This window comes from Epinephelus lanceolatus, chromosome 9, assembly GCF_041903045.1.
Source record: "Epinephelus lanceolatus isolate andai-2023 chromosome 9, ASM4190304v1, whole genome shotgun sequence".
Lineage (NCBI taxonomy): Eukaryota > Metazoa > Chordata > Actinopteri > Perciformes > Serranidae > Epinephelus > Epinephelus lanceolatus.
The window spans coordinates 25,134,692-25,161,118 of NC_135742.1; the positions used below are offsets into that span (position 1 = coordinate 25,134,692).

The following is a 26,427-nucleotide window of genomic DNA, read 5'->3' on the forward strand; positions in this document are numbered from 1 at the left end:
CAGGAAGACACAGCACAGAGCATTTCACTTGTGTGGAGGAAACACATTTCTCTTCTCTTTCCTTAAAAGACTATCATTAAACTAATCACCTAACGCACAAGAAATTACTCACATTGTCACGAGATACAGTATCTAGTGTGGAGCTTATTACAGTGTTGAGTCTAACCTTTCATCAGTCAAATGATTTCACATTGTGCTGCCATATAGCCCAGAGGCTTGCCTTTTTTAATAGCCTTCAACCGTTTTATCTGTCTTGCTTATCACCTCATTTTCCAAACACATTCTCATGTCGCTGAGCTAAATGTCACATGATTGTCTTCTGGGTAATTGCTACTTTCTTGTGTCTTTGCTGCTCCCACAGTTTTGTCTGTATTGTTGCAGATTTCTGGTTGTCACTGAGGGATGTCAGATTTTTGTCTTCAGCAGTTTCCCTGTCACGATCTGACACAACTCAGTCTTGCTTGAAGCACGCTCGTCTCTCACCTCTCATGGTTGCACCCTTTGGGCGTCGCCCCATCAGAGAAGCTCCCCTGAGAACAAGAGGAACACGAAGACTTCCTGAGAGTGGGATGCCACATTGTAGCTCCCTGATCCATCAAGTCTGGAGGAGTCACTGCAACACGCACACACATACACACACATAAACACACATCATCATTGTCACTTAAAAGGCACTATGCTGCTCAGGCTCTCAACAACAATTACATTTGTACGTTGATGATTTAAACACAGCTGGAAACACTTTGCATAAGCAGAATTATGCTTGTCGATTGTGATCTGCTGAAAGCACTTCAGAGTGTTTGCGCCTGATTCCTGTTAGAGCAAAGATGAAGCATATAAACAAAATCATTGATGCAATCTGGAATTGATGCGCAATATGAAAGCATGAGGCCATCAAATTCAATTACGTTATTACAGAGAGAAGGATCAATTGACCATGAGCCATATTCGATCAATCAGCTGTCCACCCACCGGCCGTTAAAAGGTTACTGCCCTGTAATGCAGTAAAAAAGGTGTGACACAAGGCGACAGGGAGTGGGTGGGGCTTTAATAACGGGAAAACATCAATAAACATTGCCGTAGGCGCAGGACAGGCCGGGAGGATATTAGATGCAGAGAGTTAAAGCAAGCTGACAGACGGACAAACGAGCCGAGGTGTGACAGTGTTACAGCTGCTTCCTGTGAATGAGGGAGATTCTTCAGGACAGCTGCAGGACCTCTTGGGTACAACCAGGGTCCCTGTTTTGGAAGAGGACTGTCCACTCAGTTGAAGGGAGAGGGAGGAAGTCAGACGGGGTGGATGGGTTACAGTCACTGTAACAAACAACGAGTAACACTTTCATAAAAATGCGACAATCTAGAGAGGCACATGGGCGCTGCTCAGGTTTATTTGCTTCTCTAGAGGGAATCTCACCAAACTCCGACTGGCTGTTTGGAAAGAGGATGCGGAAGACATAGTCCGTGGCCTCGTCCTCCTCCTTATCTGAGACAGAGTCTGTGGATCCAGATCCCTGTGGAACCCTCTTCCGCAGCTTGGGAAACACCTTCCCCTGTGATGAGAATATAACTGCTATTAAACTAATGCCAACAACAAAAAACTCTCAACCATTAGAGCCCTGCTAAGCCAACCATGTGAATTAAAGATGATGAGTGTCTGCGTGCTTAAGCTTATTAATAGTGGCTGAACATGCGTGGGTGGTTTTCATTATTCTGTTTAGCTGCAGAGACTCAGCCCAACAAAGAAATCCATTCATTAAGATTTTTTTTTGTGTGGCAGTGCAGAGCAAACATTAAGCCACGCATTCATCAGTATCACTCTAACTAATATTACAACCACGCAGTGCACCTCTCTCTAAATGTCTTTTGCATTGATTTATTGATCAGATAAGGTTAATTGTGCATTTTGGTCCTCTTCTTTGCAGAACAATGCCTAATATATGTAATTGGTTTTTTGGATGTTAAGCCAAGCAGAAACCCGAAGAAAGAACTCCTGCTGGGTGCTGACCTTTCCCCTCTGGGACCAGAGCGGAGGGTCCAGCTGGCCATGGGGCAGCAGGCCATTCTCCAGGCAGGAGAGGAACTGGAGCAAGTGGCCTCCTTTTGGGAAGCGAAATGGAGGTCTCTGAATCCCATCCTGACTGACCAGCACCACCGTGCCCCCACTGTCAACTGTAGAAGATACAGAGATGGTTTCCTTTGTTTAATTATTCATAATATATTTTTACTTGACAGCTGCTTTAAATTGCAGACAGTGACAACAAATAGAAAAAGCAGTAAAAACACCTGACGCTAAAATTGTGGCATAAAGACAAAGGTTTGTGAGGACGCACCTTGTTGATGACAGTGCAAGTAAACAATCTCCCCTAGAGGGATTGTCATGGCATAGTCCCAGTATACACTGAAAAACACCAAGCACACAAATTAAATAATAATGATAAATCAATAAAATAACGACCCAGTCTTGTCATAGCACTCCAGGTGAGTCACCAGCTGACAGTGAAAAGCAAATCCATAGGAAAGGTTTATCAGCGTGAGTTGAAATCTCAAGGAACATTAATTTTATGGCTAATAAAGAGAGTAGTCAGGAGTGTGCACACAGATGAGCGGGAGCAGAGATGGCTAATGCAATGATCAGTTTTTTTTGGTGAGAGGAACCATGTGCAGGCACAGGAACATAACACAGTTTGCAGGGTTTGAGAGATGTCTGACAGTGTCTCAGTCAATAAACCATCTGCTGGCTGCTGCTCTGCTGAAAATAAGCCTCATCACATCAGCAGCACTGACTCCTCATACTGAGCCACACACAAACGCACTGCATTATTCAGTAACACACGAGTGTTACACAAACAGCAGCCGAGAGATGCACACATGTATGGTAGAGTTAACATGTCTTTGAAGAAGCATGTCAGATATTCTGGAGGGAATATAATCAAAGGCAGGCTTAGCAGTCAGACACAATCACCGTAATCATAATTCATTTGCAGCTGGATAATTTTGCACCTGCGTTCGTAGTCTAAGTCTCCAACAGAGCCATTCATGAGCTGATTGGGCGTCCACTTCAGTGTCATGAGGTCAGCATTCTGGTGCAGAGAGAGGTAACCTGGGATTGCCTCCATGTCGTCCCTCTGAAACAACCAGGAGGACAGATGTTTGTATTTGATGCAATAATAAAACATATGTTGGAAACCACCTGTAGTGAACACGGTTACAGTAATCAACTGCTTACATGAATCAAAAAGCTTTGGACAGAATCATTGTGATAGAAATACTGTTTAAATAACTCATCCATAGTAATCAAGGAGTCCGCTTACAGTCTCTTCATACAAGACAACATGTAGAAAATCAATATGAATCTATGGTAGTTTTTTCTTTTCTTTTTTTTTTTTTACTCTATTCTCACTTGGTCTCGCAGTAACCTGTCCGCTTCTGGCTGGCTGCCTGAGGCTGGTGCTGTGTGCACATTGAAATCATCACAGGAACAAGAAAGTTGTTCTCTCTCAATGAAAACGTAATCTCCTTGAGGCTTATGGCTGCTAGTGACAGAATATGAAGGTGCACGGCGAAAGCACCTGTGGTTGAAGCCGCCCTCATCATGTAAATTGCCCAGTCATTTAATGCCCTCGTAATCAAAAATCTGAACTGTATTTTGAAAAAGTCAATAAAATCAAGTAAATAGCGAAGCTGTCCATTTTATTACATTATATTCATCTAATAAATATACAAATGTCAATTATTTGGTAATCTTATTTATAGATTTTATAAATTTTGTTACAAAAGCTTATGTAGAAAAAGCGTATCATTATATTTCAACGAGCTACTGACTATTTAATAAAAAAAAAGCATGTAAATGTAAATGGGTTTGCCTTTTTGAGGACAAATAGCAAATGGCACCATTTTTAAATCAGGCACATTCTTTTTTTGTATTATTCCTCTTTGAACACAGGAATAAATTCAGTTCTACTCAGAAAATATTCTGTCCGAATCTGTTGTTGCTGACAGGATTTTTTTTTTCTTATTAACCAGAGAGCATATTAGGCTCTTATACAGTGTTCTGAGATGTATGGGATGACAATATGTAGACCATTGTTTTGTTCAAGGCTTTAACTTGGAAAGAAATATTCCTCTGGTTTTAATGAAGCTCAGCTTAAGTTCAATCAGGAAGACTTTCTTTGTGCTCATCCATTCACAGTTCTCTCTATCCCACTCCTACTGCGTCCTCTAATCAGCTGACTGTGGGCATTCAGTCTACTAGTTACCCAATCAGATTTTGCCATGATCTCAAACAGCCAATCAGGATGCTACTCCACCCCATTCACATCCAGCCATCATATCCAGAGTCTAGGGCAGGCTCACCAAAAGCCCATTCCTCTGTTCATCCAGATCATCAGCACTTCTCCATCTTCTTCTCATCTCATGTTCGCCACCTCAACTATGTATTCATCCCCCTCCTTAAATCATACCATCTCTATGGGGTCTAATCTTCAAAGACTTTCAAAAATTTTAATTCTTATGAACACATTTTAATAGATATTCTTTTTACTATAAAAAAATTAGTCTCTCCTGATTCAAATGATATGATTCAGCTGTGACTTTCTATAATATGTCGGACACAAATGTTGTCAGTCTGTTTATAAAATGTTCTTGCTGCAGATTTCAGATAGTGTGAAACAAATATTTTCATCTTATGTAAACTTCAAGCTTTTGTGGTGTATGCTATAAACTCTGTGTATTGGAAATGTTCAAATGCATTAAAAAAATAAAAATAAAACTGAGATATTATATCTGGAGGTTGTCATACCTATACATGTATTTCTATGAGTGACTAAGAGGCATCAGACAGTTACCGGTTGTACGAGCACATTGTTTTTGCCAAACAGTAGGGTCACCCTGCTGTTTTGATGCAGCGACTCCACATATTCACGAGCCGATGGCGAGGGGGAAGGGCGTTCATCCATGCTGCTGCTGGAGTGCCGCTTCTGGATCTGCACCACAGACACAAAATACACACATAAGATAACAAACACCAGGGCTAAACTGATGACTATCTTTGCAGAATAAATTACGGCTGGCCGGTCACAGTAAAGCCATTTTCCATTGAAAGATCTCCTTTTTAAATGACTCAAGATAAGAGAACATTCATTCATGTGCACCGATGCATCCTGTCTTGTTCCTGTTGGTAAAGACCAGTCTACTTTTCCTTGGAGTACACACATACAAATACACAGCACCACTCAACTGTAATGAGCGTTGTGATGCTGTAAGATTGGCTGAGTTGACCTGGTTCACTGATGAAGACTGAACAAGTGTGAAGGTCTCAGATATGCTCTGTTCTTTCTCCTGGGACACGCTGTGCTTCATTTTACGCAGTAATCTTAGCAGGTCCTCGTTAATCAGACAGGCAGCATCTCTGAGGGGAATAAAACCGATCAGACGCACCACTAAACCTCTGTCTGCTAGAGACACGTGGGATAAAGTAAAGGGAGCCTCGCACTAATTCTGCATGTTCATATACTGTGTTACCAGTTTTATACTCACACACAGTGCAGGCCTCTTAGTGGGAGAATCCTGTCTGCAGTGGCCACCATGGATACGATGTCTTTGCACCAACTCGTCAGCAGACGGGTCTGTCCAGAAGTGGTCGGCTGTCTTCATCTTTGTGTACTCCAATGCACAGGGTCCAACTGTCACAATGAAGATGAACAGTTACACAGCGCAGACACTGCCTATAAGATTTCATTAACTAATTATTACTATTGGATTATCTTAAACATCAATGAGGGCACTCAGAAACAGAGGAACAGAGGGAGGACAGCTTTGTACTTAATTTTTCAGAGATGTACCATAACAGGCCTTAGATGAGCTCCACTTTCATCCACCATAAAGGTACAAAGAATTTCATCATCGTTTGGAGGAATTAGTTCCAAAGCTTTTTGGCTTGTAACACTTAAGATGACAGACTCCTCCCACCCCAGAAACAAACTCTGAAACTGAAACACTCAGGCAGGAAGCTGCAATCCATCAGGACCAACGCTTCACACCACAAAAACAGTTTAATCTCATCTGCAGCTGGCCTCATCAACAACTGATTCTTAAAATATGTTTTGCCTTCTTGTGACCCATCATTACAAGTTGTGTAAGTCAACATTTAGTAGCCAATTAGAAATAGAATAGAATAGATCTTTATTGTCCACCATGGGTGGAAATTTGTCTTCAGCTCACTAAAGCACAAAGACAACACAGTAAAAAGCAGACATAAAGTCAATAAAACAAACACACAGAGTCATTACAAAACACTTTAAACACAACACATTACATCGGCTCAGTGTCTGTGTGTGGTTTAAAACTCATCAGTCACGTTATTGAGTTAAAGGATACTGATGGCACTTGAGATGAAGGACTTCTTAAATACATTTTTGGTCGCCAGAGGGACTTTCTAGTGCCTCCTGGAGCTCAAGAGCTCAAACTGGCTGAAGAGAGCGTGGGGGCTATCTGCCAATAAAGATTTTTCCTTCCCACAATGTTTTTAAAATACTTTTTAGGGACATGAAGATGCAAGATTAAAAAAGGAGAATATTGTGTGGCAGAAATCACAACCCACAACCCCTCAGATTCAACTTGTGACCCTCTTAGTTAGGATCCACTGCTTTACCACACAAAATTATACCAAGACTGCCTCCTCCAAAGGAACAGGTACTGACACATTGATCAAAGTGCCTGCTGAGATAACAGCAGCATTGCCTCTGGCTTGGCCCCACTGAAAATAAAGATCAGTGTTCAATGGTGGGAGGCCAGTGGGGGATCATGTCCCTGGTGCAGCAGACTTCTAAGTTAGATGAAAGTTAGATGAAACACAGACTCCAGTAAAGGAGGAACTGGCTATTTGTACAGATAGGAAGCAAAACATAGAAAATTGTACCACAATGTCCTTGTTAACGTACTGGTCCAGCAACAAGCTGTTATTCTGAAAAAAGTAAAATCCTGCTCTAGTTGTTGTAAAGACCACCAGGACCTCATATTTTCATGTAAGCATGAGCCCAAACTGGAGTGGAGTATATGATTACATATATAAACACAAAATGATTGCAGTGTCTTGTATAATTACCTAACAAAGAGGCAAGGATAGGTCCGTCCACAGGGTCCATAAGAACAGCCTCTTTCTCGTAGTATTTACTAAAAAACAAATGTGAAAGGGTGGTTTTAAAGGGATAAAGAGATCTTGTAACACAAACAGTTGAGCACAATGTCATCGGCCCTTCCTGATGTACCTGCTGTTCTCCACCAAGTAAAGGACAATCTTGTCCAGCACCTTCTCAAATAGAGCCGTCCGGATCCACAGGTTCTTGACACCCTGTGGGTTGAGGCTGGGCAGTCGGGGCATCTTGCGAAGGCTGTCTTGACTTTGCAAGCTTTGACTTCGTCTGCAGGAAGAGAGAGTCACAAGTTTTAATATTAAAACAAATTTAATGTTGTTTAAAAATTCTATTAAGTAAAACTGCATCTGCAAGACGCTAATGGCGTCAGTGATTCATGACTCATAAAAGCTCATAAACATGAATTATTTAAAAGCTTTTCATAGTAAAAAAAAAACAGCCCTTCAAGTAAGCAGACAGCCATTTGTTTTCTGTGCTTTCGCTCGCACAAGGCTTTGATGTGAGCTTTGAAGTCTTCTGTGATGTGTGAGAACGAACTGTGACGTGCGCGTCTCTCACTTTGTCTCGATGATCTGCTCGAGCTCCTGTGCCTTCCTACACAGCTCCTCAGCTGGGCCGAAGATCTTCCCCACCTTCATGAAGAGTGCTGCTATCTTGTTGCTGCGCAGAAAACCTGCTGCTCGCCGCTTCAGCCCGTGCAGAACACATGCCTCCACTGCAGCTGTGTGGACACAAACACAAAGGTTGGACTAAAGCAAAGTGCTTTTACTGATACTGTATGCCAGAACAACATTTCAATAAAGGATACAAGACCTTAAAGTCTTTGGCCTCCACCAACTGCTTGGGAAAATGTCTGGCTCTTAATATGGCAAACACAACTGTAGAACCACACTCATCAGCTGAAAGCAGCAAAATATTCCACAGAGCTGTCGCATTACACAGAGTAACTGGATGTACTGTCGACATAAAATATTGACTAGTACAGCTTTCATTTGTAACACCTAAGAACAACATTTTGTGCCAAAAAATGCAATTCTGTGACATCGACGTCTAATATTTCGAGGCATAAAATGTTTGTCTTACATAATAGCATGTCATACATCCACTTGAATTCAATTAACAGTAGTTCACCATGATAATCCACTCATGTCAGCACTGCTTTCCGGGGAGTCCTTGGCAAAATAACAGTAGCAACAATGCATTTATGCACATAATGTCAGATGTCAAGTGAGTTTCGTCACTATCCACAATTGAACACAGTGCCCGTCTACTATATTTACATGTTTTATGACGTGTATATGTGTACATACATGCTGTTACACACTGTGAATGTGGCAACTGATGCCATGTTACCATTAAACTATGTAGTTATTCTGCTATATTTTTAGTGTTCTGCTTTCACTGTTTGCTAGGTTAAGGCAGGCATATTTCCTAACTAGATTTTCTTGATGCAGAAAGGCCTTTTTTAACTAGTTTAGGTCTCCCTCTGATCATCTTTGGGTAAGATGAGTTTACTCAATAAGCCGTAGTGGACACAGGAGTCGATGACATGATGACACACTTGCAGAATTATTCGACTGTGCAGAAAAACAGACACCCCTTTTCTCTCTCAGGCCTACGTGGCAACGCCTGGAGCTGTGTTGACATTTGAGTTCCCTTTCAGGACTAATCCTGTGGCTCTGTTCACATGGGGTCAGGGGGAAGGCTGGCGTTGCCACGGCAACCCCTGTTGATGGAGCTATCGTGCTCTAGGAGAGACGAGCGGAGGGATGGGTGGCAGCAGCTCATCAGCATCACGATCTCTCTCTCTCTTTCTCTCTTTCTATCATCCTCACTCCTTCAAACACAGCTTCTCTCCTGCTTCCGTCCTATCTCTCAGTACATCTGTCACTGCTGTTACTACCATCACTGCTAACAAGGCTTAACTTCTGCCCAGGCAATAAAAGTGTCATCACAGATGTCAACTTTCACCTTTCTTTTTTTATTCAAATATGTCCATCTCTGCTGATCTTTTCATCGCCCTCTCTTCCCACATTCTGCTCCTTATCTTTTCGGGCTGCTTCCTCTTTTTCCACCCATCATTATAAGAGCAAGAAGCTAAATGTCAGAACAAAGCATAACATTAAAAGGTCTCCAAATATAGTTCATCCTCCTTATTCCCATCCTTTTGGCTAACTAGTCTCAAATGGCAAAAGTGCAGAAATAATCTCCCAAACCTTTAGACTTTTTGAGAGCTACTGTCAATCTGCCAAGCTACAGAGAAAATTCCCTGTGAGTCATAGTCTCTGCAGTTTCAAACTCTGAAATGAACAACGGTGTCAGTGGCAGTGTAACAAGTAATTCTTTGTTTATCCCACACTTGGGAAAACTGCTCGCTGTAGGGTACATATAAATAAAAACATACACGTTCAGTATGAGACACAAGGCAGGGAGATGGAGCAAGAATCAAATGTATTACATGAACCATTTTACTGCAACAATAATCACAAACAGCAGAGACAAGAAAATGAGCATCATGTCAGGAGGATCAGTCCTTTGTGTGGTCCCTCCTGGTAAAAACAAATAACAGTAAATTGCCTTTAATCATCCTGTATCTGTGGCAACTGAGTGCATTAAGAGACTCCTGGACAGCGACACACAGCTGACCAACACTTCACTCACAGCAGCCAAAGGCACCGACAGTCTTAACATGAACACTGCAGAAATGATTAGTCAGTAAGTCAATAAATGGATCCACACAATATTATCTGATGACGTCTGATCAATCGATCATTTGTGTCATTTCTCTACTATGAGAAAAACACACATTTGCTGATTACAGCTTCTGATATGTGAGCATTTGCAGCTTAGTTTAATTCCATGGCTTTGACATTTCATAGACTAGAATGATCAATCAGTTGATTGCTGAAATTATCAGTAGATTAATCAGCAATGAAAACAGCCATCAGCTGCAGGCCAAAATATGATGCTTTACCTTGTAGGTTGATTTTATTATATTCAAAAAGCAAAAACGCACTATTTCCAAATGCAATCTTTGTTTGGTTAAAGGAACAGTGCTGCACTTTGTGAAATAGGTTGAAAATGTACCTCAAAATATGTTTTGTATCAAGCAAAATAAAAAGTCCTTGGTTAGTCTGGAAATGTCAAAAACAGCAGCACACACCGTAGACAATGTGGGAGTGAAAATCTAAAAGCTACTGCATGTTGGACGTGTAGACCGTGTGGGTGCACTGACGCCTTTCAGTGATCATACCCAGGGATATACAGAAAAGTATTGAACTTGTATTAAACTGGTTTTATTTGGTATTATGAACAAGTGATAGAACTACAGTGCTTGTCGAATGCTCCTTTATCACATCACAACCATTAATCTCAATTACAACTATAGTGAGATAGATTTAATCTTATTCGTCTGCCTATCTAACTTAAATCACATCATCAAAGCATGTTTTAATTATTTTAGCATAATGGTAATCGATCCTTCAAGCCACAGAGCTGCAATGTGCAAACTATTTTGGTAGCTATAGCCATGGAAAAAGATGCAAGCTTTACTTTGCTGACCATGATGAAAATGGCAAAGTAAATACACAAAGTTTTCAACACACCTGTTTGCAAATCCAGGTAAACTAGGTTGCTGTGGCTTCAGTGTGCACTTCTAAAGGTAGTCAGATCTGTTCACTGCAATCAAATTAGTCAGAGTGCCATTTAAAAGAATTATTTTGATCTGTCATATCTGCTGTACCGTAACAAGAAAGGTCTCTAACACACAGGACCAGAGGGTAAACAGTAACTGGGTAAACTGAAGATTAACAATCAAATCAAGGACCTAAACAGATTTTATAATGTATCAACAAATCTATGGCTGCTTTTAGCTTTGCTGTGCTACCTTAAATTGCTTCATGACTCAAGCCAGTCGTGGCTTTCTGACACACATTCCCTCCACAGCGTCTGCATTTCAGACTCTGCCTGGGCTGCTCATCAAAGCAGCCATGATGGTGGAGGCTAATTGCTCCCTGGTGAGCTGGCCGCGCTCCCCTCCCATCCTCCACTCACTCTCATCTCTAAAGAGACCACAGCTGAAAGAGGACGTGTAGTAACGAGAGCCACTATGAGGATCACAGGAGGAGTCAGGAGGAGGAGGAAGGTGGCTGACAATGGAACAGAGTGATGAAAGGGTCATCCCAAGCTTCTGCTCGTCCACAGGGACACATATTATAGTGGTAGAGGAAGGATTCACCCCAGGCTGACCAGCAGCTATTATAACAAGCTGTAAGATGATCTGCACTGCAGGCAAAGAATATTGATGACACACGGACATGGAAGGAGTAATGAAAACACATAAAGCAAAAACAATGGCCACAATGCTGATACATGTAAAAAGATTTTCCATTACACTGTCATAAGAATCTGTGTTCTGTAACAAATTATTCTAATAACCCTCCCAGAGAAAAATAAAACCATAAAAAGAGATTTGGGTATGATAACTGGTGGGAGGAATGTCCAAAATAATTTGTTCATGCTGGGTTAATACAGTTTCAAGCTGTGCTATAATTCCACTATGAAATGAGCTTTACTTGGATATCATGACACAAGAAGGACACAATACTGATCATCTTGATTGCAGCAAGAGATTTAGAGCTCACTTTGACCTGCTGCTGCCACTTCAGACTATTTCATTTCACTCTTCCATTTTTACTTTATTAAGCTCATACATGTGTGAAAAAATGATATTAAGTTATGGCTTACTGCAGTGTTGTAGTCAAGACAACCTAAACCGAGAACAAGTCACGTTTAAGACCAGAGTGCATGGAGGCTGAGACAAGACCAGTGCAAGTCCCACATGCATGACGAGAGCCACACGCAAGCCATACTGTAGGCACTCCTCTGAAAGGTCCACATTCCCATAAAACATCCACAGACAACAAAGATTCCTCTTCATTCACATCTTTCGTTGCCATGCTGACTATATGTGTGGACGTTTAAATGTAGCATAGGGTTTCCCACACATTAATTTATTTGTGGCAGCCTGCCACGATAACATCTGCCTCTATGTATTGATTCTTTATTTGTGGAGCTGGGCTGTTCATTAGGAGCACTACTGAAACATATATATATCATCAAGTTAATAACTGCATCACACTCTCAGAGCACAGAGCGTACTCTGGGCACAGACGGAGCAGCAGAATGCCAAGCACAGTGAAGGTGAAGCTTAACTGTCTTATGTGCTGAGTCTAAAAGTCTACATTCACTCGCCCCTCATAGACTGTAAAAATAATGGACGTAGCCACCGTAACATCACCCATTGCTTTGTGAACTGCCGTTTTGAAGCCGTTTGGAGTTCCGCATTTTGGCCATGTCCATCTATTTTTGTTTTTGGTAGCCAGAAATGACCATAATTGGGCGAGAGGCTGGCGCTGTGAGGAGCGTGGGCTGGATCTGACTGAAGCCGTGGACGCTATCAACAAACAGCCTATCACTCTAATGTCCCCGCCCTTAAATATGCATAACTTGGGGTAAGTTAGGTGAGTTATAATAAAATTCACCCCTACACAGCTGTCATGAATGTTGAAGTTATCTATAGAGACCAAAACTGTTTTTGTACCAGGTTGTAAACATGTTTATTTCTGCTGTAAGGTTGGGCATTTTAACATGGGAGTCTATGGGGATTTACTGGTGCCAGCCTCAAGTGGCCATTAGAGGAACTGCAGTTTTGGCACTTAGACACTGGCTTCATTTATCAGTCTTGGAGGTTGTGGCTTGTTGTCTACAGCTCCTGCTCCTATCACCCATCCATCCCATCCATCCATCCATCCATCCATCAATCCATCAATCCATCCATCAATCTGATCAGCTCTGATTGGACTAACTGATCAATTACCGTCCCTGCAACTCAAGCTCTTACAAACTGCTGCAGAGGAAAAATGAACTCATGAAGAGCTCTGCCTGCGCTGTATTCATGGATCCACAAAAACCTCTGAATTCAGAGAGGGAGCAGAGAGTGATAAAATGGAGTGAGCGTAAAAAATAAAAACAAAAACAAAAAACAGTAAGTTTATTAGAGACCGAGAATAAAAATGTGGTTGAGTCCAATATTGGACCTTCAAAGAGTGGTCAAGACCAACTATAACACTGGCTCACTAAGACAGTAGTGTAAATTTATGTGTGTGTGTGTGTGTTGGTGAATCTGTTTCCCACACTAATGCAGATTTAAACTTTTCTTTCTCACTATATGTTACTACATATAATGGTATCGCCCATTCCCACACTTAGCAACATACTGTAAGTGTGCAATTAAGTTTTCACAACAATATAGAGAGACAGGCCGACAGACACCCAGCAGTTTCTCCATGTATTAGTTGGTGCATCTCCTCAAACACATTTACCCAACAGTACGTTAAAGACAACCTTCAAATGGTAATAAGAGTATGTGTCAAGGAAAGGTTTCATCACTGTGCACTTTTTTATACCATAAATACATTTTCCTACTTTTCAATGGCTTTCTGAGAGTCTCTTCTCATATGAGTTAAGAGCGGTCTTTGTCTGCATTCATGGCTTCCAGCTAGTAAAAATATCGCATTTTCTGCAAGCTGAGAGCCATTTTATTAACACTGAAATCCCCAAATATATCCTGTTACTGATTACAGCTTTGAACTGAGCCAGACATCTGACAAGTGTGAGCGTCTGCATGTGGGCAGTGTGTTTTTCACAGTCATCATGCTGCACTCTGCTAGCGCCATTTGGGGGCAAGAACAATAACATTTGGTGAAACACTGAACTTTAAATGTCTTTTTTTTTTTCTAAATCAGACTGATTTTATGCTTGTAAAAAGTTATTGGGATGGTGTAGATCTTCACTTTACTGGGCAAACTGCCTGTTTTTAATTTAACACCTAAAATCTCAACTCCCTTCCCGAAAAAAGAGGTGATGTGAAGCAAATATGCTTGTTGTTGGACAAAGGAAAACTAATCCCATTATAAAGACCCCCAACTTTATTCTGCTCTTTCTAATGAACTAGGATCGGTGTTGCCAGGAAACCTGTACTACTGCATGTATATTACTGTTAGGAATATTTCTGAATGCAAATGATTTTGGCAAATGTGAATAATTCTTGTTCTATTCTGGACAATTTTGTGTACAATCATTTGGTTCAGTTACAGGAAGCTTTTTGCTTTCTCACACGGAACAAGGAACAATCATTGCTGTCTACTGGAGGAGCCGGAATGTTAAGTAAAACCTCTGACTGTACATTTGGCTCATGATGAATTTGTGAGTGACCTTCTGTTCTTAAAATGGCTGCAGAGTGGAATAATCAGAAAGGGAAACATTTCAAAATTACAGTGTGCTTACCAAGTGGCTTGAACAGAATGTAAAATATGCCATTTCAGTTTTGTTCTGCTTAATTGCCTTCCTATGTATTACTTTGTTTCATCATGTGCTTAATTACATCCTTTGCTCAATTAGATCTAGGTAGGTGTTTTTTATGTGAGGTCATTTGTGATCACATTAATTTCAAGTGTCCCAAAATCAAAAATATGTTTTTTTTCCACTTGCCTTTAGTGCCATTTATCAATCTAGATGGTTTTGGTGTGAGTTGCAGAGTGTTGGAGATATCAGCTGTAGAGATGTCTGCCTTCTCTTGAATATAATGGAACTAGATGGCACTCAGCTTGTGGTGCTCAAAGTGCCAAAAAACATTGAAAAAATTCATTCATTCATTTTCTGTAGGGGGCTGGAGCCTATCCCAGCTGACACTGGCTGAGAGGCAGGGTACACCCTGGACAGGTTGCCAGAATATCACAGGGCTGACACATAGAGACAAATTCACGCTCGTTCTCACACCTACAGCTAATTTAGTCAGTTTAGCTACCAATTAATCTATCCTGCATGTGTTTGGACTGTGGGAGGAAGCCGGAGTACCCGGAGAAAACCCACACTCACACTGGGGGTACATGTAGGCTCTGCAAAGATGGTCTCCCTGGATTCGAACCAGGAACCCTCTTGCTGTGAGGCAACAATGCTAACAATGCTAGGAACTACTTTCTTTCCACCAAACTACACCCGCCAACCCTATCACCACACAGTAGGAAACATGCATCTATTCATGGACAAGATCTTTATGTACATGACAGCACAAAATGTTAACATTAATGGCACCCTCCACGACTGAGTGGCAACATTAGCTAGTTTAGTGGCACCAGGTGAGCTAGCATTAGATTCAACTCACACCAAAATAATCTGGGTTGATATATAGCGCTACAGGTGGGAGGAAAAATAGGTATTTTTGATTTTTGGGTGAACCTTTCCTTTAAGTCATTATTGTTAAGTTGAAGACAACTATAAAAATAAAAAAAATAGGGACAATGTAAGGTAGTAGAATCAAGACTACAATATAAAATGTGTCACATGTAATTAAACCAGACAATGGCAGGAATGATCTGAACCAAAAAACCCACTCAGGGTATTTTCAGTGTTGCAGAACTGTTCAAGCTGAAGAGGTTATAAATGAGCAAAGCTGTGTGATTCATTCGTGTGTTTGGTTACTCACCACAAAAGGACACAATATGGCTGCTGTCTTCGTGAACAAATTTCCTGGTGACGGCTTCCTCCATAATCTGCTTCACCTGTCAATGACATGGCAGATGCTGGATGACTCATTCATTAACATGCCATAACTGGCACACACACAGCCTGTGAGGGGCTTGTTGGCGAGAGCCTTACAAGAACATCTCACAGAATAATTATGACATTTATAACACGTGTATAAAAAGGAGGTTTAATGACAGGGAGAGAGTGCAGCAGGACTCGGAGGTAAAATGGGGTTGAAAAGTTAAGAGGTAGAACAACACTGAGTGGGAAGAGTGTATGTTAAGTTGGAGGATGAGTCACCAGCTCTTATCCCAAGGACCTCTACTGGGAGACGTAGGTGGTACATTTGGGGGTGGGGGGTGAATAGAGAGAGGGGAGGGGCGTTCATCTATCACAGACCCCCTTTCTCTGAACAGTTTGTAATCCTCAGTGGGAGCAATTGATTCTGTTGCGTCAAAGGCCGATGATAACATCCTGCTCATGCAAACCCAACTCTTTTTAAAAAGATGCAGAGGGTCACATTATGCTCATGAAGTACGCTTATTAGTTAGGTTTTGTCGTCACAGCAATGCCCCCCCTCTCCTTGCTGACCTGACAACAGCTACAGACCAATAGTTAAGACAACTGATAAATCAATCCCTCTGGTGGCTATGGCGACGTCCCCCTGTGTGGGCACCGCTCTGCAATCTGCATGGGGAATATCAACGTCCGGACACAGCCACACAGATAGCTGTAATTTCCTGTTGAAATGAGTCTGTCCACAACGACCATATTTCACTGCCAAGTTCACCCTCTACACAAACACAGACACACACTCTCTGAGACACATACATACACATATTTGCTCCAGTGGTTGATGCTCTATTTCAACTTGTTTTTTTCCAATCTACACACTGATTTCATCCTTCATAGTTTTCTCTGAGGCAGTTCAGTGGTCAAGAAGCAGCCAGATGTCATATAATCAGTTTTCATGGTTTGATATTTACAGCTTGATCATAAAACTTTCCAGCAGATAAAGTTCTGTCTTCAGGTTAGATTTTCCACTACGGCTCCATTTTATGGACCAGCGATTTTAATATCTACTTTATGTGTTGTACAAAGATGGATTGTAATACCTGCAGAAGATGTACTGTTATCCTTTACTTAGTATATGTTGCCCAAACCTACATATAAGTCTAAAATTGTGAGACTCACACTAAACACATACACATGCATCAGTCCACATGAAGTTAATTTCTCTTCTAAAAAAGCAACACCTGAATAAAAGGGAGAACAACACAGCAAAACATAAAGCCAAAGATTTCAGATTCATCTGTGAAGCACAAAACAACTTGTTTTATCGTGATAGTGCCCACTGAGCACTGACTGCACCCTCACTGCTGATGCAAGATAAATCCTACAACTGACTAATGTCTCACTTGTGATAAAACCAGAAAGGTTTACAAAACACTAGGAAACGAGATGTGCCCAGAGTCCTACCCCATGAAAACATTTTAATAAGAAACAAAACATTCACTAATTGAACAGCAGTTATCACGCAAATTTGGCCTGTTCGCATCAGTAGCATTGTTATCTTCAGCATCAACAGACATGATTCACGCTGTCAACACAACACAGACAATGCCAGTGTGATGTGATGCACACCCGCTCCGCTCACAATCACACTTACATAAAGCCTGCATAAACACATACACACACACACACACACGCACAAAACACAGGGGAACTATATGCACCAATTTTCTTTCTGAGTGCACCTGACATACAGGAAGCTGATTGATTTGCCACTTTGAGGACGCAGACTCCTCGTGTTTTCTCATCTCTCTCATCTGGGCTACAGCTCAGGACTCGGAGGAATTCATATGGTGAAGTGTCTACGGCTCAGACAACCTGCAGGTTTCTATGGAGACGGCACATGTCGCACAGTGGATGACTTCCACCTAAGAAAATGCGTCAACGACGTTAATTTATCAATGGAATAAACAACAATTACTGCAGCTCCCCAACTACAGTAACTAATAATATCTGGATGTGCTGTGCTGTTGTTTTACACATCATCCAACCACCTAGAGTCCCTGTCTGTTCAATAAAGCATGAATATACACAAGATTTGAAGTGGTTATGTATAATAAAATGCCACCACAAAACACATTTTCACCAGAATACACAGATAAAACAATGTGCGTGGCTTAACAGTCATTAAACGGCTCTTTTATAGCAGCAAAGTCTGATGAATCTGCTCCACTGTAGCCTGAAGGCATCAGCCAGAGTGATAAAAGATCTTCAGAGTATTCCAATTAACTTCTACAACATCAGCGCCAAGAAATAAGAGCCAGAGAGAAAGCCCCATCCATTAACGTCCACCCTTCATTATTCATCATCTCTGTGGCCGCTGAGGAATGACGGGGGGAAAAAGAAGAAAAATCATGACTGGTAGAGTCACGCTTCAGATTTAAAGTTATGCATCTGAATTAAGACTCTATTATTTGACTAAAAATGTAATAATGAATAAGCAGACAGATCAACTATTAAAAATCAGTGAACATGAATCCACCAAAAATCAATGCAACACAACACTGCCTGGAACAGCTGAAGGAGCTCACATGGAGCTGTAGATGCTCTGTTTTTCCTAAACATTTTGAAGACATCTTGCCCACGTTGGCTCAATCTGTATTGAGATTGTTTTGTCAACTTCCAATATCATTTTAACACATGCACTATAAATCAAGGCTGAGGACAACCATAAAACTGCTGCATAGCATTAGCTTAATTGTCACACCAACAGCACCTTGCTGCTCAGTTTGATTATAAGTGGTGTGAAAACTCGTCAGGTGATCCTATCTCATCCATACCAAGACCTGATTATGAATACATTAACCTGGAAAGGTGAGAAACTGCATAATAGAGTGTAATAATCTCTATCAGTATCTATGACAACAATAATATTTGATGATTTCTCTGCAGCGTGTTCCTGAATCAACCCTGTATTAATGTCTCTAACAATCTCTATCAAGCAGAAAACACAGAAAAAGACTGGTGGATTATCTTACACTCCACTGCCTGAAACCTTACCCTGAGTAAGCACACGGCAAAGTAAATGTGCAGATCTCTGTGCCCTGTTCCTCTAACAGCCCCCACCCCCACCCCACCCCCCTCTCTCCTTTAGCAAACACAGGTGTGTGTTTTTGTGGACGTGTGATATACAAAAAGACAGAGGGAGGAGCGTGATTCAGAGGCACGATCGCAGTAAGAGAAAGAGAAGGAGACAGACTGAGGGAGCTCTGTATCAAAGCTAAGGCAAATAAGAGATCTCATTCAAACCAATTTGTGCCAGAAGGTAATTCTGCTGCCACAGACGCCCTGCGCTCTCTGGATAATGGCCCACATGTAGGTATATCAGAGCAGACTGGTGGCACACAACCAGCTGGACAGGGAGAGCGTGAGAACATACAGCATAAATACACCATATGGTAAAACCCACACAGAGTAATAATGATTATAAACTAATGGGAAAAATAATACAAACACCAACATCCATGTTTCCTTTACAGGAAATAGGTGTATCTGAAACACATCTACCAATACATTAAAATTCTTGTTAACTCATCTAGATTAGTGCTGGTTTTTATGAAGTCAGCTATCATACTGTGTTGCTGGTTCATCCACAGACTCCATCAGGCTGCATTTGTGGTAAACAGTGAAAGAGCCACTGCAAGTGAATCCCAGCGAGGCCGTACCAGCACAAAGGAGGCAGGTTTAATCATGGGAAGGGTCTGGTCTCCACTGATAAGACTGAAAACAGGACTCGGAGGAAAACAAATCAAAGCAAAGACTCTTAATTCCTCTTTTCACAAGATCCAGGATGTGATTTTTATCTCTGTTTGTTTAGCTGAAATAAAGTATTGTAGTTTATGAGGCAATCTGAGATGAAACTAATGAAATAAATCCATCAGCTGTTAACAGAGGAATGTTAAACAAAGCATTCTCTACTGGGGAAAATCTGGACAGGAAATGGAAATGAGTAACACTCCTGGCTCTATTAAAACTAATGTTGTTCCTCTGCATCAGGTTTTTAGCCACCAAAACAAACAATAGCGCCGTTTAGGTTATATAGGAAAGGGTTGACTGTAAATGTTAAGCAAGGTGTTTGTGATTTTGAGAAAACATTTCCTGTACAAACAGAGCTTAACGAAAACCTCCGCAGTAGTGACACAGAGTAAACACCACTGCAGGACAATAGAGCCACAATGGAGTGAAACATACATCAGTTTGCTGATATGTAAAATAATCATCTATCTGCAATGTGTGCATGGGTTTGTTGGAAGCTGAATTGGTTCAACATAAATATTTAATCACATTGCAGTGAATACTTGAATAATCTTCTATTATTATACTTCAGGGGAGTTTTAGTTTCCTGCCAGCTGCACCATTTGTGCGCACCATTTACTAAGCTCAAACTAATTATGACAGGTGTTTACAAAGTGGAGAAATAACACAAATCAAATAACACAAATCCTGAGTAAATCAGGTTTCACCATTCAAACTAGTGGGAAGTAACTAAGTACATTTACTTAAGTACATTTTTAGGTACTTGTACTTCACTTGAGTTTTTACATGTTCTGCTACTTTATGTACTTCTACTCTACTTCATCTTAGAGGCAAATATAGTACTTTTGCTCCACTACATTTATTAAATACCTTTAGTTACTAGTTACTTTATAGATTTTGATTGCTAATACAATATTAATTCATTCATTTTCCGTAACTGCTTTTTCTGTTGGGGGTCGCGGGGGTCTGGAGCCTATCCCAGCTGACATTGGGCGAGAGGCGGGGTACACCCTGGACAGGTCACCAGACTATCGCAGGGCTGACACATAGAGACAGACAACCATTCACACTCACATTCACACCTACGGACAATTTAGAGTCACCAATTAACCTGCATGTCTTTGGACTGTGGGAGGAAGCTGGAGTACCCAGAGAAAACCCACGGTGACATGGGGAGAACATGCAAACTCAGGAACCCTCTTGCTGTGAGGCGATGATGCTAACCACTGCACCATCATGCGGCCTAATAGAAATTATAATTAACTAATAAATTATGGTATGTTAATATAGATTAAACCACCCAGCAATGTATACACTAATTAAAATGAGCTGCACCTTTACCAGCTGCAGCATTAAAGTGATGAACACATGAATGCATCAACACCATATAATAAAATATATAAAAATACAGTATTCTGAAATGGGCCATTCTGCATGATGACTACTTTTACTTTTGGTACTTTGAGTATATTTTGATGCTATACTTCTATACTTTTACTTCAGTAAAGATCGGAATGTAGGACTTTTACTTGTAACAGAGTATTTCTGTGCTGTGGTGTTGCTACTTTTACTTAAGCAAAAGATCTCAGTACTTGTTCTACCACTGGTTCTTACAAAGAAATTACTTCTAAATATTTACCTGCAGTCATTGTCAGGTGTAACTGTTGGATAGGTAACATTATCTGAACCAATGATAGCTGCTAATATACAGTAACTTATATAAGTTAGCCAGTTTAGATAGGAGAGTAACATAAGTATGGTCTACACATGTGACCTGACACTTTACTACTGATGTAAACTTTGATGAAATTGAATTTCGCAAAAATACCTGGACAAAAAAAAAAACATAACAAAACCCCTGAAATTTCAAATCACTATGGTGTGCCACTAACATTAGCCTTAAAAATAACATGTTTTGAGCTAATGTTAGGTTAATGGGACATTTCTTCTCACTCTACGCTACACTAAATATAGTACATATAAGTAAAATAGATTCATACCTAGGTTATCTTAGAGCTAGTAATGGTCAGTGATGCTGCAGTGACTTCCTGTTTGCCTAATGAAATGCTTTTGATTGGATGGCACTAAAGACGTTTCATAGCAACTGATTTCCATTTCTAAGTTTTTAATGGTGCAGTCTAATTTAGTAAGTTGCTACTTTGATACTAGCTGGTTATAAGAGCTAATGAAGCGCGAATTTAGTAGTAACAGTGCGAAAAGAGCAGGCCTTAAAAATCTGCTAATATTAAGCCCCAACAAGCCAGTCCAAAAATTATAATTTAGCTGTGAATCTGAGGAAGTAACAATGAAAACAGACATTAGAAGCAGTGAAAATCATTCTTGATCCTCTAAATGGATGTTTATGCAACTTGAGCTTTGCTTCTCAGCATCAGCAACATTTGCTTCCATGTGAAATCATAAGTGTGTCATTTCTTAACATTTAAGAGATCTTTATGCAAACATTCATGTCCTTTCCCCCAAGGGCTGGGACCTCACATCTACAGAAGAAGACTCCTGTAGGCTTTCTGAGAAAGACCATTCACAAGGATGAAGGTCTCTGAGAAGAAACCTCATTCAAGGTTTAAATGTCAGACAGACTAAATGGTAGCAACGTCTCATTTGATCTCTGCTGAACTCTGGTCTCCTGTGTTACTGCAGTAACCTCAAATGATGATGAGAGATGAAGTGCTGAAAACCAGCTGAACAAACCACCAGAGCTGCTTCCATATTTGTTTCCACTCAACACCATATAACTCAATGCACGCACGCGCGCGCGCGCGCGCGCACACACACACACACACACACACACACACACACAGAGTTTGTGTATGACTGTAACGACCAAATGGCTCGGCAGAAGGCTGATGGTTTGCTCTGCCATAAACACAAACACTGACTACAGACAATCTGTTTCTTTCATGCTGCTTCTCCACCCGAATAATTACTGAGCTGCAGCACGAGCTCTCAAATAGGAAACACTGAATCATATACATATAGGCCTATATTAAAGGGAAAAAATACTTTAAAGACTACAATTAGCTAAACATTTTCATTTTTAATAGGGCTTGTTTTGTAATCTTTGAGTGATGACTGTCCAAGCTATTTATCTCAGGTGTCATCATCAGGAAAAGACAGATCATGCATAACAAGTGTCACCCACTGTTCCTGAGGTATCACCCATCTGTGCACAGGGTGAACAGTTTCATACAAACCCAACGTGTTTGTTTTTCCGACTCGATAACTGCTGAGCTGAAAACACCCACCTCCTTCTTGACGGTGCGCAGCAGCCTCTGACGAGTCTCTGCCTCTAAAACACAGCACACACAGTCCCACACAGGACATGTTCACTATCTGCCACAACTCAACTTAGTGTATATTCTCAAAACAATGAAAACAGAATTCAAAAATATTTATCCAATTTTTTTTTGTTGTTGTTGCTCCCACCTGCCATGATTGTTGCCATGGATCCTGTCTCCTGTCTGCAAGCAGCACTCCTCCCATCAGCTGAGTGCTGCTCGTACACTGCGATCCCAACTCCACCTCCTCTTACACACGCCTCTTAAAGACACATGCAGGGCTGCCATTGGTGGTCCAAGTAGCCTAGAGAGCAGGCTAAAAATTAAAGAAAGCAAAGATGGATTTCCAGCATTAAAATAATAATTTCTATCAGATATAGTTGCTTACTTTAGGAATAGTGCTCCACATTTTTTAAATTAAACTTCACTGATTCAAGGAGACATCATGGGGTTAACTCCCTGTTGTGATGTTGTCTCTGCACCGATATTTTATAAAGACATTCAGTGCAATTAAATAAAAAATGAACTGAAAACGAACGGGTACATATAATACATGGAAGAGGGAGGCATGTGCTTGTTGCAAATTAAACTGAAAACATTATGTCTTTACGCCATCTTGTGGTCTTACTATAGAAAGACTTGGACACCAAATTTTAAAATGAACCAGAAACTGTATCTGCAAATCACACACATCACATTGATCAGGAAAAAAATGTGATTTATCTAGTTAAATCATTCAGCAGTTATTGATCTCAGCGTGTACCATCCCTAAAAAATGTGATTCAGCATCTATGATGTACCAGAAATTGTATACACTGCATTTCAAAGCAAATATGCTCCACCTGCTCCACCTGTTCCACACTCAGGAAAAGTGCCAAGAGTTCCCAAACTTGGGATGTATCAGGTCAAATTTCTGGTTTAATGTTATTACTGATGATAAACAAAACACTTTAAATATGTTTATTATACAATCATTATGCTTCACTTTATTAAAATATAACAGATATAAATGCTGATGGACATTTAGTAACTTTACTTCAACACTTTTGTTTAAGAAAATATTGTAAATTTGGCAAGAAATTCTGCAGCATGTTCAGCTCTCCTTATTCCCCTGTAATGGTTGCACAAAAGCGATGTCACATATTGTCCAGAAGATGGCGACTGTGTCATTTTTGATGCCCAAGACCCAAAAAGAACAAAAAATTCCACATAGACTCTAATTTTTCAGATTGACTCTAAAGAAGAATCAGTCTGCCCATCTAACAACAATCACTACATGTAAGTGTGTGTTATATATGAGTGAGAACATGTTCAGGAAAACCTCCGTCTGAGACAGATTATGTGCAGCAGGGGTTGGTTGGCTTCAGTGCACCGGAGTGTGGAGTTTCTCTGGGCCATGAGTCCACCTCTGCCTGCAGGACTGAGCTGTCAGGTAGATCAGGTGGTGAAAGGATGGAGGGATAACACAGGCTGACAGACTATGAGGAGCGGGGCCGGACCGCCCCCCCCCCCCCCCCCCCCCCCCAATGCTCCCCTCATAGTTTCAGAGCCAACAAAATCCATGTGTTCACTCTGTGGATGAACAAGATGTGATTCATTGTCCTGTAGTCCTAAAGCTTAAGCTCTGTAATCACTTGCTGAGACCTGTAATCTTACAATTTTGCATGACCAAACAACAATAACACTATTCAGACATCCAGGTGTTATTAGAGGGTGTAAAATACTAATTCAAAATATAAAAGAAGCAGTTTTTGTTTCCTTAGCTGAATAGAAGGAGCCATCTTCCTGCCTCATTGTGACAACGAGGCTTTGGCCCCTTTTTTCTCTATTTTTCTAACCAGCCCTCCTCTTCAACCCAGGATTCCCTCCATAGGATGACTCACACCTTACAGTGGCTTTAGATAATGTGAGGTAATAGCATGTCTTATTAAATGCCACACCAGGACTTCTGCCTGAGTAAACAACACACCACAGCTCCTCTCCGGCTCGCCTTTGCTTACTTGTCAATGAGAAAACAACAGTATTTATTTGTATGGGTTTGTTGGTTCAGAGCTCTGAATAAACAACAGCATTTATCTGCAGTAAACAGTGAAATGGGTGATCTGCAGGAACATAGATGCGACTGTGTGAAGTGATGCTGTCATATTTTCGCACAGGATCCAAACTCCAGAAGAGCTCAGGAGACAATAGAGATGAGAATAATTTATAGAGCTGCCAAAAGAAAACAGTTCAAAGAAAAATCCTAAATTTGAGAAAGAACCATGCTGTGTCATGTCCATGTCTGTTTGTCTGTCAGCACAGAGGGCCAACATGCACATGTCCATGTGTGATTAGAGTCGACATGCTCTAACAGGCACCAGGGCATGCGATGGAGGCTCCTGTCAGTCTGATGTTCTTCTGCCCATGTGTGCCAATGCAGATTGACAGGATTGTATGTAAGAGAAGGCCAGTGCTATATGGTTTGTTGTTATGCTGTTATGTTTTTGACCCTCAGGGGCCACCACACCTCGGCTGAGCAACCGCTGCCTTTTTCCCTCGGCTGATTGTTTACCCTTCTCTGTTCTTGCTCTGGCAGTGAGAAGACATGTTGAAGCTGGAGGAATCAGAACTCTATCTATCTATCTATCTATCTATCTATCTATCTATCCATCTATCAACAAACAGTCTGCATGTCACCGTTCCCCAACTTCAGGTGATGCAGCCGGACAACAGGTCAAGTAACATGAGGCGAGACAGTTTGGCTGCCACTTAGCTCTTACGTGACAATTTTATGATGGCTCTGGATGCCTCCTGTCCTATCTCTGTGTCATATCCATTTCCCAAAGTAACCTCATTTGATGCACTCTCTCCTGCGTGACCGCTGCACTCTGAATATCCAGTTAGCAGCCTTTTCAAAGTGCCCAGTGCTAAAAGCGGTGGATTTGATTACAAAGTCTTTTTATTAGGTTTTTCCTAATGAGGGCAGTTAAGCTGCTGTGATGCTATTCTGCTGTCTTCACCAAACTGTATTAACATAGGATCAGGATGCCAAGATGATGCTTTTTATAGCTTTCTACATCAAACTTCTGGAAGTTTAAATGGACTGACTGCTCATTGGTTAGAACAGCACCTTGATCTTTATACCTATTTAACTTTTTTCTCCAGCTTTGACCCATCTGCTTATTAGCTTTATATTGTTTAATTTATTTTACCTCTCTTTTTATGTACTAGTTTTATATTGCATGTGTATTTTTTGTCTTGATTTTGTCTTTTATTGTGAAGCACTTTCTGATGTCTGATATAACAAGTGCTATATAAATTTTACTCTATGAAGCATACATGGAAAGATGTATATAAAGATGGACATGGTAAAAGTTTCTAACTTAACATTTAGAGGCTTGACAGCAGAGGTGGAACCAAGTGTTGTTTTGGAAATCACAAGTAAGTCTCAAGTCTTTGCACTCAAGTTCCAGGTCAAGAATGGGCCCTTATGAGTGACTGCCACCTTGGAAATATGCCTGTTTTCAAAGAAGAACTCATTAAATTACAAACAGTACCATTTGCTATATATGATCTTAAAAAGGGCA

At 40.9% G+C, this 26,427-nt stretch overlaps 1 protein-coding gene across 1 annotated transcript in view; it reads right to left on the minus strand.

The window, feature by feature from the left end:
• The window catches only part of sgsm1a (small G protein signaling modulator 1a), a 35,224-nt gene extending 12,123 nt beyond the window's left edge, over window positions 1–23,101 (minus strand). Inside the window, exons 1-13 of the mRNA XM_033619827.2 lie at window positions 23,010–23,101; window positions 22,829–22,872; window positions 15,697–15,772; window positions 7,710–7,872; window positions 7,266–7,418; window positions 7,103–7,170; window positions 5,536–5,681; window positions 4,845–4,982; window positions 3,001–3,125; window positions 2,331–2,398; window positions 2,006–2,169; window positions 1,415–1,550; window positions 484–613 (exon numbers count right to left, since the gene is read on the minus strand). Of these exons, the coding sequence (XP_033475718.2) occupies window positions 484–613; window positions 1,415–1,550; window positions 2,006–2,169; window positions 2,331–2,398; window positions 3,001–3,125; window positions 4,845–4,982; window positions 5,536–5,681; window positions 7,103–7,170; window positions 7,266–7,418; window positions 7,710–7,872; window positions 15,697–15,772; window positions 22,829–22,872; window positions 23,010–23,028 (1,430 nt within the window). The 5' untranslated portion in view covers window positions 23,029–23,101. The remainder of the gene's footprint in view (window positions 1–483; window positions 614–1,414; window positions 1,551–2,005; window positions 2,170–2,330; window positions 2,399–3,000; window positions 3,126–4,844; window positions 4,983–5,535; window positions 5,682–7,102; window positions 7,171–7,265; window positions 7,419–7,709; window positions 7,873–15,696; window positions 15,773–22,828; window positions 22,873–23,009) is intronic.
• Between the last annotated feature and the right edge of the window lie 3,326 nt (window positions 23,102–26,427).